Genomic DNA, 19431 nt, shown 5'->3' with positions numbered 1-19431 from the left:
TCACCTCACATACTCCCTTTATGTGTCTTCAAAGGAAAAACATCAAATTTAGAGGTGGTTTAAATACAGGCTTACTACATTAGGAATTGCAAAATTCCATACTTTTTCATACCCTACTTTCCCGTCTTCTCTGCTTTATTTTTTCTCTTTCGGAGAAATATGCTACACCTGATTAAATATATTAGATTATCATAAATACAACCTGCAGCTGTCTGATTGTAAAACTGTAACCAAACACACACACTCTTATGTGTAGTTCATTGTGTTTATTTATTTTATTTTTTTTAAATCTCCCTGATACCTAAATTGCATTCAGGCATTTTTGGTTGTTTTTACCCTAAGCACCTTAACATACTTACATTTTTGTTTACACCAAATCCAGAAAAGCAAAAACCTCTTGAATCCAAGGGACCAATTCTCATGCTCAGTCACAAATCCGGTGCAGTGTGCAGTGTAAATGTGCTCTTTACTCTCTTTTGATAATTTGCTAGACTTTGTGCACGGTTGAATTAGGTGTAGCGCTGCATTGGGGGCGCCGTATGCCATGGAAAGACGGAACCAGCCGCGTCCCGGCCAATGCGGGCCTATCCATCATTCACATTAGGAATCCCAGTTTGATGTTGAGCGAGCGGAAATGGACTCGCTGGTCCGTGTTGACAATGTCGCACAATCACACAGCTGTATCCCTTTGTGGATGATGACCGTGCAAGAGACTTGTGATTGCATTGAAGACCACCCCCGAACCTCTCATCTTCCTAAAACATGCATGGGTGCTATTAAAATATTGTTTTAAAAGATCATGATTATAATTATTTCAGTGACATTTGTATATAATGCAGATGGACTTCCAGATGCTATTGTCACATTTATGAATGAAATAGATGCCACCACAGATTATGTTTAGCTGTGCCACTGTGTAATCCACCAAAATCACATCTACAACACCAAAATAGACCACCTTTTAGGTAGTCTAAAATCTAGTCAACTTTGGGAAACAAATTAGCAGTTGTGCCGAGGAGCAAGTCCCACCACGTTTACCGGAAAACCCAGCCAGATGCACAAACACGTTCAACTAGACTTGCAGCGGCATGCAATTTAAGATGCGGCCGTTTTTCGAAAAGCACAGTCTACTTTCTGTGACCAAATTATAAGTGTGGCAGGGGCATGTCAAATATATGTTAAAAACTCTATGCTGAGCTGCATAAAAAAATATCACACTCTTGTACATAATATGGTCATAACCTTGGATAGAAAACTAACCCTTAAGACAGCACAAGAGACCCATAGGCCCAGCCCGAGACAGTCACCAGAGTGTGGCGGCTATTTTGTAACTGAAAATGATCCCCCCCAAAAAAATAACACTTGGTAAGGTATAGGTAGTGAACATTCAGTTTCATCAAAATTCCTTCAGCAGTTTTGGAGTACAAATAAAGAAATATACGTTTACTGACAACAGATGCCAGTGGGTGACCCAAAAAAACTTTAAAAAAATTATAGAATTAAATAATGCAAAAGTAAGAACAACAAATAAAATCCATATAAGCATTATCATAACCGCTTCTCTTCATGAGGAACCCTGGCGTGCTGGAGCTCATCTCAGATTGTCTTGGGCCAGTAGAACTGGTTGCCAGCCCATCACAGGGCACAAAGAGACAAACAACCACGCACACAACTAAAGGTGATTTGGAGTGTTCAATACACCTTACCATGCATGTTTTTGGAACATGGAAGGAAACCGGAGAGCCCAGAGAACAAACACTCAGGCACAGGGAGAACGTGCAAACTCCACACAGGCGGGCCAGAGCCAGAGGCGAACCCTTGACCTCAGCACTGTTAGGCGGACATGCTAACCAGTCTGCCATCATACAACCCATAAATAAAATAAATAAGAAATTATAGATAATAAACTAAAAAAGGCACCCACACTAAAGTAAAATAAATGACAAGAATTCCTCAAGTGCCAGAGTGAGAACCATTGAAAAATTATTCTTCACATGTGCTCAAACACACAAACACTGTCAATCAAGTAATGGAGGTGGAATGTTTTCCGAGATAGTTTGTTCTCTTACTATTTTTCATTTTCCATACTCTTTAATACCTGGAAAATGACTACAATTGTTTTCATAAATTTCCAGACTCGCATAGCACGATTAACCTGGTAAAATAAATTTAAATAAAAGTGTATAAACATATGTTCTCAAAGGGCATTATTTACAGGCTAAATTATAAGACATCTAATATTTATAATTAGGTCTGCATTCTTCTTCTTTTTGGTTCTTGGAATAAATGAAGAAAACACTACAAAATGTAAACTTAAATGAAAGCAAAAGGACTGATAAATACAGCATAATTGACATATCAAGGATGTGGCGCGTGACGCTTCTTAGGGTACAGCCGACTGATGCTGTCAACAACGAATCTCCATGGTGATGAAGAATTGACCACATAATCCCCTCCCTCATTCTGAGTGTCGTTCCTCAAAACTAGTCGAGGCAGCATAATAAACACCTAGGACTGAGGTACACATGTAGATGCTATCGAAACGCAAAAATAACAAACCCCCGAGATCCTTTTCCTGGTTGGAGCCAAAAAACAACGTTCTCCCCCAGACCGAGGGACAACAGGGACCTGTCTACTCGACAACATGGGTGGTTGAAGTGGAAAAAAAAGAAAGCGAGATGAGAATGAAAACAGCAAGGCATTTTCCTCCAAATATGTAGTTTCCAAGTTTTCACACTCCTCTAACTATAGTCACAGACAGCACCGCTTTTTGATTCAATTAGGAAAACATATATTTACACATATATTTCCAAAATTCAAAGCAAGGTAATCAAAGTAAGGACTATTACCTTCTATATTGGGACTTCCTATCTGTAGCGCCATGTAAGAGTGAGCTCATTGTATGCCAAGGACACAACATTGATAAGGCACTTGGTTGGAGTACATGCCCGAGCAGACACAGGCACACACTCGCACACAAACACAATGCCTGTTGTGACATTCTGAGGAAGCTTCCAGATGGCTAGGCTAATTAGCAACAACAAACATTCATGAGTAAAATAAAAAACGGGCACTTATCTGATCAATTAAATGAACAAAGACGAATGGGAAGTAGAGTTTTTTTTCCTGGGGGGGAGCAGATTACACAGGATGCTGAAAACAAATTTAAAAGTTGAGGCCAAAAAAGATTTTAAGATTCAGCTCAATTAAGACCTTAGTGACCGGCAAGTTAATGGACTGCAAATGATTAAAACACCATTAAGTGTTTGTTTACGTTTCATCCAAAAATGACAGTGAACTTTTTTTTTCCAATTTAAAGTAGAGAAAAGCCATTGTTCAAGCACCAACATGAGCGAGCAATAAAGTTAAGAAAAGACTACTTATTATCAGAACAAGTTACTCTCTTGGCAGAACTTGGGTCAAGCACAATAGACAACTCAGAAGGTACACATTAACTACACAGGATAGTTCAATATTATAGGATGCTATTTCCTGGGTATCAATTAAATCACAATGGATCTGTATGATAACTTTGAGAAATATTGAATATTCAGCTTTTGAAACACAAAAATGATGATTTTTGCAGTAATCAAATTTTTGAAAGATCAACTACAAATATGTTTTAATTTTTTACAAAATAACATGATTAAAGCGTTCCAACTTCAGATGTCTTGTACAACATAAGGTTGTACGTGTAATTATATTCCGGAGCACTGTGGTGTGCACTGAGACGGAAAAGCGATGCCCACTGTCTGCTTGTCCACAGGAAGTGGAAATGTTCTGTTTCCTGGTGTATTGCACCTGGACAGGGGAGCGGCCATTTCTGCAGGAAGGAACTGGGGAAAGGTGGAGGGATGCATGGCTGGCTAGAAGGATGTCAGCGGTGATACAGTCTCTCAGACCCCTTTAATAACCCCACAGAGGCTCGAACCCTGCCTGGCCTCTATAGTGTAAGGTCACAGTAAACGGAAGTGGCCTCATTCTCATAAGTCCTGCATGCAGGGATCAAAGGGCTGAAGTCGTGCTCTGTTTTCTCACTAAATCAGAGTGGTGAACAAAAGCATGAATCTAGCAGTTGACCTTTCATTAAAATCAAACATATTGGCATACCTGGCTTTTCTAAGCAAGCGACTGTGGAGTTCATTTCGCGGTTATAGTTTTAACAGCTTACAAGAGCTAGCTAACAGCTATTGCAAAATGTTGGAAATCACTGACGAGGCACATCTTTCTAGGGCAAATTCATATTCATACAACTTCAGGGGCGATGGACTGTTGAGGCTTCATGGTAGTTGAGTGACGCAATAGTGGAACATGCTCATATATTTTGTGTGCGTGTATGGTTTATTTATGGTCATTGAACAACAGCATATCAGTGCCAAAAAAACATAAGAATCTTAATGCACTTTGGGACACTTAGCTTGTCTGCTTGACATTTTATTTGGCTATAAGAAGCCTAGACCTTGGCTGTGCTTAAACATGTCAAAAGCGGGACGGAAATTTAAAGGTCAGTGCATCTCACGCATGTGACAATACACACTGTGTCCAGAATTCAATGCAAATATTGCTCAGTCCAACAGGATCACTGAAATGATGTGGGAATTCGGCCACAAGAGGAAACGGCAAACGTCATTGTGGTGGCAGGGTCACGTACATCCTTGATACTGTCACACGCATGTGTGCAAAGCACTCTCTCATCACAAACATAAAGACAAACTCATGAAATGATAAAAACACAACTTCAAAAGCCTGCTCATGAAATATTTGGATGATTTAAAGGCTTTCCAAACCATTAACGTGGTGGCAGTGGCCCTGGGATCATCGGTGGCCATTGTTAATCTTTAGACTGGTAGGGTAGCACACTGTATGTGGACTGGTAGATGATAAAATACATGCAAAGTAAAATGGCAAATAAGTAGGGATGGCAGAGAGATGCGGTTGGGTTTCCGCTGGCTTGGCACAGACAGGATGACCCGGAGTCGGAGAACAAAGAGGGGAATAGAGTGACCCTGTGCCTTGGTGCATCCTGCCTGGTTCGGCCCCTTTCCTACCAGACAGCTAGTGAGCCATTGCATGGTGATTAATGCTTCCCCTGCTTATTCCATCACTCAGACTTTATTACTTTGTTTTCAGCTCTGATTCCACTGTCATTTGCTGACACTGCACTCAGTTGGTGACAATGACTTTGGATCATATACTGTACTGAAGTTGGGAAAGGGCAGGGAAACCGGTCCTCTCTTTTTTCAGGTAGTGTTATTTTATTCTATTTGTATTATTTGTGTTATTCTTTGCTGCTGAAAAACAATTAGGTGGAGGTCAAATAACGGCACAAAACATGTTTTATCCTGTGTGTTTCCAAACACATTGAGGTGTTATTACTATTGAACATTTTGTTTGTTATGGTAAAGACTGCATTGTCATCATCTCAAGCAATTAAATCATAACTAAAATTAGCTACAGCGCTCAGAATGATGTAGTGCAGTTGTACAAACCCCAATTCCAATGAAGTTGGGACATCGTGCAAAATATAAATAAAACAGAGAAGTGACTTGCTAACCTACCCATACATGTAGCATATGCAGTTGAATACACGACAAAGACAAAATATTTAATGATCAAACCGATGAATTATTCTGAATTGTTATATTCTGTCATTTTGAATTTGGTGCCTGCAACACATTTGCAAAAACTGGTACAGGTGGAAAGACTGGGAAAGCTGAGGACTGCTTAAAAAGACCATATTCCACAGGTGAATAGTTTAAATAGAAACAGGTGAGTGTCATTGGTGGGGTAAAAAGAGCATTCTCAAAAGGCTCAGTGGTTTGCAAGCAAGAATGGGGTGAGGTCCACCACTTTGTGGAATAACTATGTGAGCAAAAATCCATCAAAGTGCTGTTTGACTGTTGGCTATCAAAGACGGTATGAGCTTTAACAATAACACACTCACCGACTGCCCATAATACAGTGTCGTAGGTGTCACTGTGTTGGTTGCCTGTCAGGGCATCATCCCAGGTCACTTTCAGAGCTCCTGATGGAAGTCTGTCCACTCTCTTAGGAACACACCTCATGGCAAATTTGGTTCCATAGGACTTCATGTAATCGGTCACTAATCCTGCCATTTGCTATTAAAGCATAAAAAAGGATACGATCATGAAAACAAATGAATTTCCATCAAGACTCTAGTCTGTTTAGCAGAGAACAATACCTGATCAAAATTTCGGAGGGCAACGCTGCGAATCATCACCGTTGTGTCTAAGCCGATGCCTGTAAGAAAGCCTGCACATTCCAGGGCTACATCTAAGCAGTAAGTTAGGGCATTGAGTTTTTCATTGGTCTTAAACAAGAAGTGAGGCCAAGTCACACAGTATCGATTCTTTTTAAAAAGTGGCAAGCTAAAAAAAAAATTGTAGCAAACTAAAGAGCACTCAGTGGTCCAGTGTGTTTGGAACACTGTTATTTTGTTTCACACCCATTAGTTTCACATATGGGAAGTTTGCGTTTTACATTGTATAATATACTGAAAGGCTCTCTTCCATAAGGCACACTGACTGACATTAAAAGCAATCGCTACATTACATTGGTTAGGTGAAAAGGATACAGCTTGCTCCAACAACAAGCCTGCAAAACACAAATAAAGTACTATTTAGCATAATTATGATAACATTTTAGGTTCACATGGTGTGTATGAAAGTCAATTGAGGATGAAGATAAACTTTGATTACAACTGGACTGTGGCTTATTCATTGTTTATTTCGATACGCTCATTTTTTAAAGTCAGAAATTCTTATCCTTCTCCTGGTTTATTTTAGCAGGCAAATAAGAGAAATCAGAATAACAAGGTCGCTAAACACTATTTATAAGAGGTGATGAGGTGTGCTGCTGTTTGTTTTGTGGCAGTATATGAAGATTCTGCCCACACAAGACACACCTTTGGATGGTGACTCTTAGGCCTTGTCTACCCATAGCCGAGGTTCTTGCAAACAGGCAGTAAATGCCTCTGTTTTGCCCTATTTGTTATACGCAGCCGGGCTTTTTTTTTTTCAATCAAAACCGAATGTTTCAAAACCTCGCCCAAGCCTCCAGGTCCGTGGTTGTGTCCAACCATCTTGAATGGATATTTGCATCATTGCGTTATTCTGTTTCCCACCAAAGACGCATATAGCATTGACGTCAGAGGCGAAAGTTCTTTCTGATTGGACAGAATTTGGCGTCACTCCTGCCGCCTAGCGACTTGGCATGCTTGTAAGTGAATGAAACCGTACTGTGCTGGATTTTTCTTTAAATAAAAAAAATCATCGACGGTGAGGGGAGACTATGTGGATTTAAATAAGACGGTTACATGTAGACAAGGCCATTTACGATTTGTTTTACTTAACGGTCAAAGCAGTCTCCCCTTACCCCTCCAATGTTAGCACTGGACTGGATTGTGCAGGTGTATGGTTTAAATGCAGTTAGTTAGTTAGTGTGTGGTCCAATAACACATCTAATCCATCCCTAAGATCCATTGCAGTTAGGAAGCCTAATTGCTACCATTTAAAGTAATCCCTGTGGATGAAGAGTGCCATGTTCAGAGCTCAAGTTCACATACAAGTCTGCTGAGTGAGGCCCATCACCTGCAAACAGGGGGCCCTGCTCTCACTTGTTTGTACCAGCGCTCCTTCCTCAGGACTACATGCACTTGACAGTTCAGAGTGCCTGCAGCAAATCCTTTGCAACAACAACAAGCCTTGTCCATGCTAAGATTAACCGGTAAAAGCCCAATATATTGTGTCCCTGTATCTCTTAAATGCCTTGGTGCACTTATCACACAATGTTAGTGGCACATTAAGCATGTAAACATTTCGTTAATGGGGCCTTATATCATTGGAGTTCAACTTTTTGGAGATTTTAACCATGTTAGAGTGTTGATTTCTCACCTTGCCTGTCGATTTTTCTGTAGTACTTGGCCACCATTTAATGTGCATTTACAGAGCATGAAAGGTATTATCAAGTCTGGACCAAAAATCAATAAATGAAAGCAAAGTTGCTAGTGTACTCCTCTGGTGTCTAGATAAAATTTCATAACACATTAACAGTCTACCCGCCATGCACTTTGTGTTTTCCCCCTTGCAGGCTTCAGGGCAAGGCAAGATATGTCACTCAGGTGTGTAATGTGCTCCAAGGCCCATTAGGCACAAATCACTCACCTGGACTCCCACCCCACATTATCACTGCCTCCAGAAAGCACCTGTATGACCTCACTTGCACACATAACAATTCTGCAGCAAAACAACATCCTCTTAGTAGCGTGTGTGGCACTATATCCTTCTGGAAGAAAATAAAGCTGTTATCGCCTGTAATGGTGGACCGTCAGGGCCAGCGAGGCCTTCTCTGCTGGCTTAACATAACCTGACATCATTATGATAACTATAATAAACTATAATAATTATAATAACTATAATGAAAGTCAATTCCTTTTTAAATTCATTTTTGCTAACAATATACATTACATATTTTTTTAATTTATAAAATTATTCTCCATATTGTGTTCTTTTCGTGTCATATCCATTTGGTAACGTTCCTTCTAGTGTTGTAGTTTTAAGTTGGAGTTTTAGCCAATTAGAATTCAGCTAACTTGTGTCACTAGGCTGTACTGTATGTAATCTGCATGCTCCTGGAGGCGCTAAGCCATTCGCTTCAACAGTTGCGGGCTTCTGTGCAAGCGCAGATGGATATGTGAGCGGCCTGTATAACTTAATAGACGAGTGAGCCAATGTTTTCATAAGATCGCCATCTAAAGGACTCACGTTGAACCTTCCACACTTCAAAAACATGCATGGCAGGTGTAATGGACATTCTAAAATGTCCTTAGTTGTGCTGGATGGTTGTTTGTCTCTGTGTGCCCTGCAATTGGCTGGCAACCAGTTCAGGGTGTCCACCGCCTGCTGCCCCAAGTCAGCTTGGGATAGGCACCAGCAAGTGCCTCATGTAGAATATTTATCATTATGAAGAGATAAATGACCCAAACAAACCAGGAAAAGCAATTTAGGATTTTTCAATTATAGGGCATTATCATCAGTAGCCACCTGATCAGTACCCGATAGTATATAGTTTTGACATACTGAGGACAAAACTGAACCAAATGAACTGAAGGTCACTACAGTGTAAGTCTTTCAATGTATCTCAAGGGACAAAAGCAGTCTAGGGATCTGTTACTGTGTAAAAATTCAAGTAGTTTCATTCAAGTACTAAAAGTGAGTCTATTAAAAAGCATCATATATCATTGCATATAACTATTTGTCAACAAACCTGACTGCAAATATTGGTAATGTACATAATATAGTTGAATTTCCTGTCAACTCTTCAATGTTGTTTTATTTTAGTCAGTGAAGGTTTGCTGAAAAGCAAAAATCATAGAAAACTGCGTCGTTGTCCAAAAAATTCTGCATCAAATTGTACTTGATGATGTCTGTCACTATGACGCAAACAATCAGCAGGATTCAGGTACACTACAACCACTAGTCACTGTCTGCGCGCTTTGCCAAGAGGAAACATCTGAGCTAGACCAATTAACCAGGTGATGACAGGAGCTAAATTGTTGGATTAAAGGGCTTGTTCGGTATAAGTCAGAATACTTGCCGCAATCTGAATTGCGAAGGTGAAGACAAGCTTACAGGAAGAGAGAAAAGAAGTTTGTCACTGATGACAGCAATATGTGACAGTGGGATGTGGCATGTGAACAAGGAGTGGCCTTGTATACAACAGGTGATCATTAATCAGTTCAATATTGTTTTCAAGTGTTAAAATCTAGGAACATTTTGATGTGGGTAAAATTGGTAGTACTCGTTTCAATAAAAGGAGTGGTTGCAGATACTACTTAAATCTGACAAAAGAAATAAATATTTAATGAAAACTAATCAATAAAAGTCTGACCTCTCCAGTGAGCATTCAGAAAAAATCTTGATAAAGCCAAAAGAAACCCATCATGTGTAAAAGCAGGTGTACTCTCATACCCCCCCAACTCCTTTGCTGTGTCGAGAAATTCTGTCAACAAATCTTATGAAGAAAATAGTGACAAAGGGCAGCCTTAGCAAAGTCCAATTCACAATGGAAACCAATTTGTTTTATTGTCGCTGATGGTGACCCAACTCTTAAGATTGGTCATACAGCCTGCGCAAAGAGATCCATTAAACTATACCCCCAAAGCACGTAAGACTGCATAGAGACCCACGACATCCAGAGCCTTAACAACATGTGGGCAAATCTCATCCACTCCTGTAACCCAGGAGCTATTTAACAACTCCAATGAATTCAACCCAAGAAATAGAAGATTCCGTCTCAGAGACCCAGACACCTGCTCTCTCACCGAGATCTTTAAAGTATTTTCACTTTCACGGCATTTACATGTGTCATATGTCGAAAAGCAGCCTCGAACACCCTGTAAGAGAGCCTCCCCTATTTTACAGTAGAGACAGTGAGATTCTACCAGACGGTTTGAGACTTGTCAACATGTAGTTCTCCAATTTCATTTTTGATTCAATGTTCCTGAGAAATATCTTGGCAGATTACAAGTTCAGATAAGGCTGCTGACGACGATGACATTATTGGGGAGGCAGATGATGAAGGCATTGCAGAGTGTATGTATGACAGTCTAAGAGGCCTTTTTTTCCTCTTCTTGGTGATGTTTGTTTAACAAGGGTTGACACACTGACTGAGGACCCTCTCTTAGTGGGCTGGCAAACATGGGCTTGATGTAAAAACTGGCATAACTTCCTTTCCTTGCAGGCAAAATTCTAGTTTTCTTTATTTGGCAGCCCATAATGCACAATTTTGGGCGTACCAGTGCACAAAGAGCCCAGTCTCCGAGCATATCTGACATTTTGGTAACAAAGAATGGACAGCCAGATGCCGAAAAAGCTGCGCATCATAAATTTCGTGGAGATGTAAACCATCAATGTATTCCGGTTCCAACATTGAATCAACTGACAGCTTTCAGCTGGACACGGATGCTCTTACTGTAAATATAGCCCTGCCCACACCGTATGCACAAACCTGAAATCAATTATTTACAAATCAACCCCACCCAATAATCACAACACAATCTTCATCCGGGTTAATTGTCTTGGGTAACATAAATGATCATAAAGAAAAAATAAATTTCAGTTCAGTCAGCAGGAAAGTTATACAACCATCTAAAAGCAGGTCTGTTTTGAGGCGCAGGTGGTGTAACACGATTTCAGTGGATTTGATCGAGGCTCGCAGCGAGACAGATTGAGGCTCTGGGGATGTGTGTGGTGTATATCATCCTTTTTCATTCATAAATATGAACAAGGCATGTGCCATTCCTTCTGCGTCATTATCGTGAACAATTCATTTCACAAATCATAATCACTGTCATCTGAACACTGATCAGTGGTTCGCAGTGTGCCGTGGGAAGACTCACTCAAAACAGCTGTGACTTCCTTCTAGGTGAATTTGACATCATCTGCAGGTCTACTTACAGTTCCATATATGCATATTTTGCGTGCTTCGTCCTCCTGGACAAGCATATCAGACTCCTCCAGGGTGAAATTGGGTGTCCTCCCATTTTTTTCGAGATCTGGACATTCCATGTGACTCAAGTGAACCGCATTTAAAAGGGTTGGGGGAAAATAGGGCAGCCGTGATTGCACGATTGGAGCCAGCTGCATTGACGGCCAGATGTCGCAGACCCGCCCGTTTAACTCTGCCACACCACGTCTAGTCTACCAAATACAGTGGACCCCCGGGTTACGGCATCCCTGGCTTACGTTTTTTTCACGTTACGAAGTGGAATACTAAGATTTTTCGTCCCAGCTTTACGACATCGACAACAATTACAAAATTCAAACTTGGCAGAGTCGCATTGCGCTCATACGTCACTACATGTGTCACTGCATACGGAACTAAAATGCTGGTCTGCTATTGGTCGGCGCCACTAAGATGCTGGTTTGCAAGTGGTCAGCGTCACAGCATCACTAAGATGCTGGTCTGCTATTGGTCGGCGTCACTAAGATGCAGAAATGTTAAAGACTTGATCTCTTGTGAGTGCATACAATATCGTATTTATTGTGCATTTTAGTGCTTAGTTCAAACTTTATTTGGTTAGCCGTGGGTCCCAAGATTGCTACTGATGTTAACAGGGGAAGTAAGAAGATTAATAGTATGGAAACGAAGCTGGAGATAATCAAGAAATACGGAGAAAGCTAGGCTACCCTCGCTCGGGAATATGGGAGTAAAGTAGCTTGTCAAGTCACTTTAAAGGTAAATAACATTTATTTTTTCCTTTACATTTTATTTATGATGTTATTTAATTATATATATGTATATTATATATGATGTTTTTACCTGGGGTTTTATACGCATTAGCTAATTACCATAGGTTTCTATTGTCCGCCATTTGACGATTTCGCCTTATGATCCCAACTACAAGAACTGATTACCGTAAATTCCGGACTATAAGCCGCTACTTTTTTCAAAAACTTTCAATCCTGCGGCTTATTCAGTGATGCGGCCAATTTATGTAATTTTTCAAACAGCCGCTAAGGGCGCTCGAGTAGAAAAGGTAAGATTAAGACCGGTGGAATATATGCGCCGAGGAAGACTGCAACTTCCTGTCTTGTGCATAAATTAAATTAGCGTGAACATACCCTCATCATGGAAAATGCAAAAAGAAAGGCATATGACGCAGGACAAACTCCATTCCAGCAGTGATTCCTGGGGGCACAACGAAGTATTTGCAGCCGCTTGACATTAGTGTGAATCGTGCATTTAAAGTGGCGCTCCGTGTTGAATTGGATGACCAGGGAGTGTGTGACGACGTCTATATAACAGTTTCATTCCGACACTGAGGAAGATGACTTTGATGGCTTCAGTTCAAAGGAGGAAGATGAAGACGGCTTGCCGTGATTTTTACCAGTATGTTCTTTTACCAGACCTGTTTTACCAGACCTGTTATACTGTGTTACTAGCGTGTTGCTACCATGCCGCTAGCGTGTTGCTACCATGTTGCTAGCGTGTTGCTACCATGTTGCTACCGTCTTACTGCCCTGTCACAGGCACCGTTTGGGAAGAAAGTTATATTAATATTGTTAAGTTATATTATTAAAATTTTGAAAACTCTCTCTGTGTACCGTCTTTCTTTGTAAATATGTTTACATGTTTTAATGTGGGCACATGCGGCTTGTATGCAGGTGCGGCTTGTGTATGTACAAAATCGGTTTTCCTCTAAAATGTAGTGGGTTGCGGCTTATAATCAGGTGCGCTCTATAGTCCGGAAATTACGGTAATTTTCATATAGCCAACTCTGTCCAGCCCCACCCCAAGCACATTGCGCCACGTCGACTGCCAGATTTGCGCTTGAGCACAAAATTAGAGGTCTGAGTGTTCATCTTCTGCTTCTCTTCTTACATGAGTTTTGGAACTTCACATATGGAGCGGTGTTGCTCACTTTGGCTTGCGCTAGAAAGGGGAACTACAGTACTGCCGAGTCTGATACAGCACATGGTAAAAAAACAAACTTAGGAGTGCAATATTTTTTAAGAAATCAGCCAGGATTTGCTCATACCTATAAATGTTTGTCAATTGATTATAACTCTGGAACCTCTGTAATATGTGTTACGACGGTCTTGGGAAAGTCAATCTACTTGGAGATGGTCTTAACATCCTTATCCTTCCTAACTTGCTTGTTTAGAATTTTCTTTCCAATCAGAGACAACTCCCTCCTATGCTCCATCTGTTCCATGTTAAGTGTGAAACGCGCCACATCAAGAAACGGCACAGTGACTACTCATCTTTTAAATAGGTCGGTCGACTGTTCACAAGGTTGAAGATGTTTGTGATGCTAATTGGAATAACCCACTTGGCTGAATGTGTACTCGTGGCCAAATTATTTTCAAAAATTTCTAGGGGTTGCATCATTCTTGTCCGGACCTGCTTCATGACTATTTAAATAAACAATTATATTTAAAAAAAAATTCAAAAGCAATGTCTAATGCTCATTGAATAAATCTGACAAAATACAAATGAATTAATAAATATATAAGTATAATAAATGTAAGAGTTCAAATTATATTTGTGATGAAAAAAAATCAACAAAGTGTTAATAGTACTGTCATTTGTGAAATTATATTCCGTCTGAATTAAAACCGAAAGGATGCTCACGTTTTTCCTGGCGACTCTTTCAGCCAGAATATGTCATCACTGGTTATACCATGTTCCTTTGCGCCTGGAATCTGGAATAAAAAGTTGAAATTGTTAAGATATACCAAACGATGAAAAAGAATTGATCCCATAAAACATTTTTCGTTAGTTTCTTCGAAAAGAGACGTGGAAATGTTCACACTGTGTCAAAGACTTTTGTCTAGATAACCAAGGATCAAGACTGTAGCATAGTTTTTGTCAAATTTAGCAGAAATGATCAGACGTCTCTAGGCAGTCCGCCCTCATGCAAATAAGCCACAGCTCAGCTCAAAATTCAAACAGTAGGAACGGCTACCTGTTCTCAAGCAGGTCAGAGTCTAAAGAGAAAATCGAGCACTCAAAAATAATATAATAGTCTCATTTGAATTTTTACTCATAAAAGGATCACTTGATCACCAGTCCGTCGATTTACACCCGACAATTCATGTGGCATACGAAGCAGACACATTGTCAAAATAACAAATGCCCTTTGCCATCATATAGAATTGCTGAACATTGAAATATTTGCAAGCTATCAGATTCTAATAGTAATATTACTTTATGTAAATCTGCGATAAAGCTGTTGTTCATTTTTTCAGAATGAATTGGTTTTGGACTAAAGGGCGGGCAGGCACACCAGAATATATAGTCAACTTTCCTTAATATGTCCCCAGGAAAGCTCGTTGAATGTCACACTTCCACAGTGACACAAGTAAACATAAATTTAAAATATACAATTTCAGTGGTTCTGACTTTTTAATTTAGATGCAAACTACCGTGCCATGAAAAGGCATTTGCCGCCACCTAAATTAGAAATACAAACAAGACCCAAATGTTACATGAAATTCATTTTAAATGATGATTTGATTTATAAAAAGGAAAAAAAAAATCACTGTAATTGGCTTGATACCAGGTTAGAGTCTATCCATGAAAGCATCCATCCAGGCTCAAGCAAACCCGCTAACTTACTTTCATTCCACTACAGAAACAAAACATTTAATTTTTTTGAAGGTATTTGCCTCATTAAACCTGCTTTAAATCTCAGACTGCATTTACATTTAGTACATTTGATTAATGATTGGAAAATTATAGGTATGCTAAACACGCAAACAATAAGAACTCAGAAAAAGTTCAAAAACTTATTCCTACCCCTGTAGTGATACTAACAAATTCTAATGTGTACAAAATTGATACCAACATTTGTGGGGATTCTGGGCCGGCCACCTGTAGCAATCACAATGTTCTTGGCAGTCAGAGTCATCTGCATGAAAGGAGATAAGGATGTGAGGGAAGAGTCTTTGGTCATATCCTTTGAAAAAGGACATGACAAATGAAGGCAAGGGGTCTTTAAAACAATCTGCATAAAAGCAAAAATGTTAGCTTCATTGCTTCCAATAGGTGTCCACTGTCATAGGAATTTAAAAACTCGTCCACAACACTTCTTAAAATGGTTCAGTCACTGGATTTACAGGATCAATCAATGTCTTTCTCTGGAGTTGCCAGCCCACCTCTTTTCCTGCTTTCGTCACTGCATTGACTGTGTGTTCATCCACAAGGCTACCCCTCATGTTTAGATACTTCACCTTCCTGCAAACAAACAATATAACTAGCTTATTTCAGAAATGACTGATCTAAGGGTCTCTCTCGTTCATAGACTGATTGTTTTATATGCATCACAATTTTTCAAAATGGAAGGTATTCTACCGATCCAAATGCTACAAATATACAGGTTATTTATTACATCCTCAATCAGTCACAATAAACATTTACGTGATACACTCACAACGCTGAACACTCTACATAATACACTGGTGTTACAAGATGCACTCAGAACGCAAGAACGGGCAACCCACAGGCACACAGTTTGTCTGACCAATATAAAAACAAAGTATACAATGCACTGAACCCATCTGAGTAGTACTGATACAACAAGCAAAAAGTAATTAGACGTTGCTGTTTTGGTAATGTAATATAATGAATAAAATGTCATTTTAATAGCAGTAAAGTGGAAGCTGTAAAATGCTATCAGTGACAAGAGTTATTGATCCTAAGTGTATAAAAAGGCTGTATAAGGGAAGAATCAGAAAGGTCAGGCGCTCCTTTCACACAGCCTTCTTAGCAGATTAAAAACACATCAGAGGTGTAATGGTGTGGTCAGCATTATTCGACCGTGTCTTTCACACGGAACTTGCCACCAAAGTGCACATTATTTTGTCCATACAACTTCAATCAACTTAAAGGTTTGTGTGAAAGGAGCTGAAGTTATAGTAGCTCAACATACATTCTCAGAATTAGGGCTAACAGTTTCATGGTATTTTCAATATAATACAAGATGTAACAAAACACAATTTACTAACCACTAAACCAGTGGTTTAAATGCTCAAAAGGCACAATGGAGAGGAATGAAGGAGATTTAATTGCTCGTCATTACTCATTTAATCAATGATGCTGCTGCTTGTGATGTACGCAACTGGTTTTTGAAATCAAAAAATGTTACATCGCATAAGCAGGTAAAATTTTACTTTCCCTCCACTTTGGCAAGTATAATTTTGCTGACTGGAAGTTTTATTTATTTATTTTTTTATATGGACTATCTACATTGTATTTATCTGCCAATGTAGATAAGGTCAATGTTTAAAAAGTGCAGTCCACATTACGCATTACCAGATGAAAAGTTGCATTTGTTCAAAGTGGTAAAGCCATACAGTTGTTTGCATTATTGTTAATATGCACATCAGATGGTTTGTTTTCTTACCAACGTATAATATAATATACGTAAAGTATATACCTTTATATAACATTGCATAGCAGTCACGGTGGATGATTATATAAAGTATTAAATAAAAATGCAACTGTAGTACATAAATAGTTTCATCTATAGTAAATATGACATGGTGTGATGCAATAAAAGTGAATTAGCCGATTGCTTTTTTAAAAATATATATTTTAAAAGACCTTAAGGAAATCACATTCAACACCGCAATTGCAATTTTATGGAAAAAGATTAGTTTCTGGTCTGCCCTAGTCGGAATACATACAAACTTTTTTTTTTTTTTGTGATAATTATGTGCCACTCACTTGTCCTGGAGCTGGACCCGGTGACCCCAGTTCAAAGACCTGACATGGTTTTGAACAGCCTCACCCATGGTGACCCTGGAACACACACAAGATATTATTATAAATAATTATAGGTGCAAAGAATTATTGAAAAGTGATCTGTCATATTAATTGATCATTATTTTCTGTAGCCACATTTTTCAAGTCTCTCGCTGTCTGACAAAAAGGAAAACAACAGTTGAACTATACTTCTTAACGGATAATACTCTGTTCTTCTGACAGATACTGAAGATTCAAAGGTTTTCCGCTTTATTCGACCTGCAGTACCTCACCATCGCCCCTAGATGTCGCCCTCCACATTTTGGGGAAGCGCTGCATTTCCTAATGTTTGTGTACTATTACAAAATTTCCCTAGATGGTAGTGTTTAGCCACTCATGAGCTGTTGAACAGACATCAAGCAACACGTACCAAACTTTCAGCCCTTACCAGTCATGGGAAACTGGTCCTGGTATATGCCAACCATACTTTTTAGCATCTTTGACTGCAGTTCCAAGGAGAGCCGCCTGGTGCATGAGTTTCTTCGGTATGCAGCCAACATTAACACATGTGCCACCAAGACCCCACTTGGTGCCTGTATGGAGAAGTATAAAGATATCAATTTGACGTCCTGAAATTATTACTATTATTATTATTACAATCATAAGAAATTATAGTATGTTTTCTTTTTTAATGTACAGGGTTTTACCTTTCAAAGAGGGTTCCACATAATCCAGAACAGCAACTTTCTGTCCAAATTGTGCAGCTGTTGACAGCAGCAGACACGTCATGGCTTATATCCTATTTGATATGGAAATGTGCAAAGCAGGTAGGCACATTTCTTCTTTTCAGAACTCACCTTCCTTGGAACAGGCAAGCCCTCCTGAACCACCTCCAATAACCACCACATCATAATCATACTTCCCTGTGCGTTGGACAGGGAAATACAAAAACCACATGACTTGCTTAAATGGCAATCTTTTTACCAACATTTTACTAACTAATAGGGATGGAACGAGATTGTGCACAGTGCCCTGCCTGTTGTTCTGCACTGGTAGTTATACTCTGCATTACAGTAACACACGCTGAACATAGTAAGAATTTCAAAATAAACCTTACCCTGAGAAATAATATACCAAAAACCAACGCTTTGGTGTACAATTATTTCGAAGTTTTTACCGAATCGTGTTGCAACAGCAGTTACCTTAGTCAGTCACAAAATGCTCTCACAGTGATTCGGTCTCCCTTTACAAATACACTATTGTTGAGAAATCATATTCAATCGCCAGTTCAGGAGGCTAAAAAGGTACTAAAATATGCTTATGACATATTGTACAACGCCCGTTGCCAGGTATTATCACAGTGTCTAGCATAAATTAGCCAACTAGCTGGCAGCACTTGAAGGCTCCAATATCGTCTGAAAGGAGATGTGATCAATTTTCAAATGCAGTTGAATCTTGTATTTGTTATACGAAATCCTCAATAGCTGCAGCTCTGCTGGGGAAGGACCCGAGGCTCTGATTACTTTCATATCACCGATGTAGTTATATTTTGGTTTTGCAGTTGGAGAAAAGGATTATAAAATATATGAAAGTTAAGACTAAAGTTTTGTTTCATCCCATCCCTACTAAAGTTTATTTAATAATCATCGAAAACGAGTTTATTTCTATGAAACTTTGATTATTATAAAGCCAGGCTAGACTCATCGACTTAGTTTGAAGTCTCAGACGGTCTGTCAGTGGCTCTCGGTGAATCGTGTCACCAAGCAGAAGCTAAAGTAACAATAAACATGTTCATATTTATGCGTCTCAGGTTTACCCTGTAGTCTCGACAAAATCAGACCTTACCTGTCAGGTTTCTAGTCGATATATTACTCCAAATGATTCGTTTCCAACGGTGTCTTCCTCTACTGAGCGCAGCCATATTGTTGTTATGAAAGTCCCCAACGTTGTCTGTGGTGTTCAAAGATTTGCCTGATAAAAAATCTTACACACAAAGTTCTCTATTTTAGGTTTGATTTTGGGTTATTGTAAGTAATAAATTAATGCCTTACCAATACGATGACTCATTTTCTATATACAGTTAGTTATTATTGTGGCTAAAAAAAATACGACCAGAACTACTTTTTTTATTTTTTTGAAACGTGGAATCATTTATACTAG

At 39.3% G+C, this 19431-nt stretch overlaps 1 protein-coding gene across 2 annotated transcripts in view; it reads right to left on the bottom strand.

Annotated features, from left to right (window-relative positions):
* Positions 1 to 19196, bottom strand: part of txnrd2.2 (thioredoxin reductase 2, tandem duplicate 2) — a 28663-nt gene extending 9467 nt beyond the window's left edge. For both annotated transcript variants that reach the window (XR_015868061.1, XM_088435826.1), the window contains exons 1-11: positions 19117 to 19196; positions 18129 to 18194; positions 17979 to 18035; positions 17720 to 17864; positions 17254 to 17328; positions 15684 to 15762; positions 15374 to 15436; positions 14158 to 14228; positions 6596 to 6615; positions 6203 to 6294; positions 5945 to 6119 (exon numbers count right to left, since the gene is read on the bottom strand). Coding sequence is in view for 1 of the 2 variants with exons in the window: in XM_088435826.1 (XP_088291952.1) it covers positions 5945 to 6119; positions 6203 to 6294; positions 6596 to 6615; positions 14158 to 14228; positions 15374 to 15436; positions 15684 to 15762; positions 17254 to 17328; positions 17720 to 17864; positions 17979 to 18035; positions 18129 to 18194; positions 19117 to 19192 (919 nt within the window). In the remaining variant the exon portion in view is untranslated. The remainder of the gene's footprint in view (positions 1 to 5944; positions 6120 to 6202; positions 6295 to 6595; positions 6616 to 14157; positions 14229 to 15373; positions 15437 to 15683; positions 15763 to 17253; positions 17329 to 17719; positions 17865 to 17978; positions 18036 to 18128; positions 18195 to 19116) is intronic.
* Between the last annotated feature and the right edge of the window lie 235 nt (positions 19197 to 19431).

This window comes from Hippichthys cyanospilos, chromosome 1 (genome assembly GCF_059441005.1).
Source record: "Hippichthys cyanospilos isolate Australia breed blue-spotted pipefish chromosome 1, RoL_Hcya_1.0, whole genome shotgun sequence".
Taxonomy (NCBI): domain Eukaryota; kingdom Metazoa; phylum Chordata; class Actinopteri; order Syngnathiformes; family Syngnathidae; genus Hippichthys; species Hippichthys cyanospilos.
The sequence above is the reverse complement of the archived record's forward strand: the minus strand, read 5'-3'. Positions and strand labels throughout refer to the sequence as shown.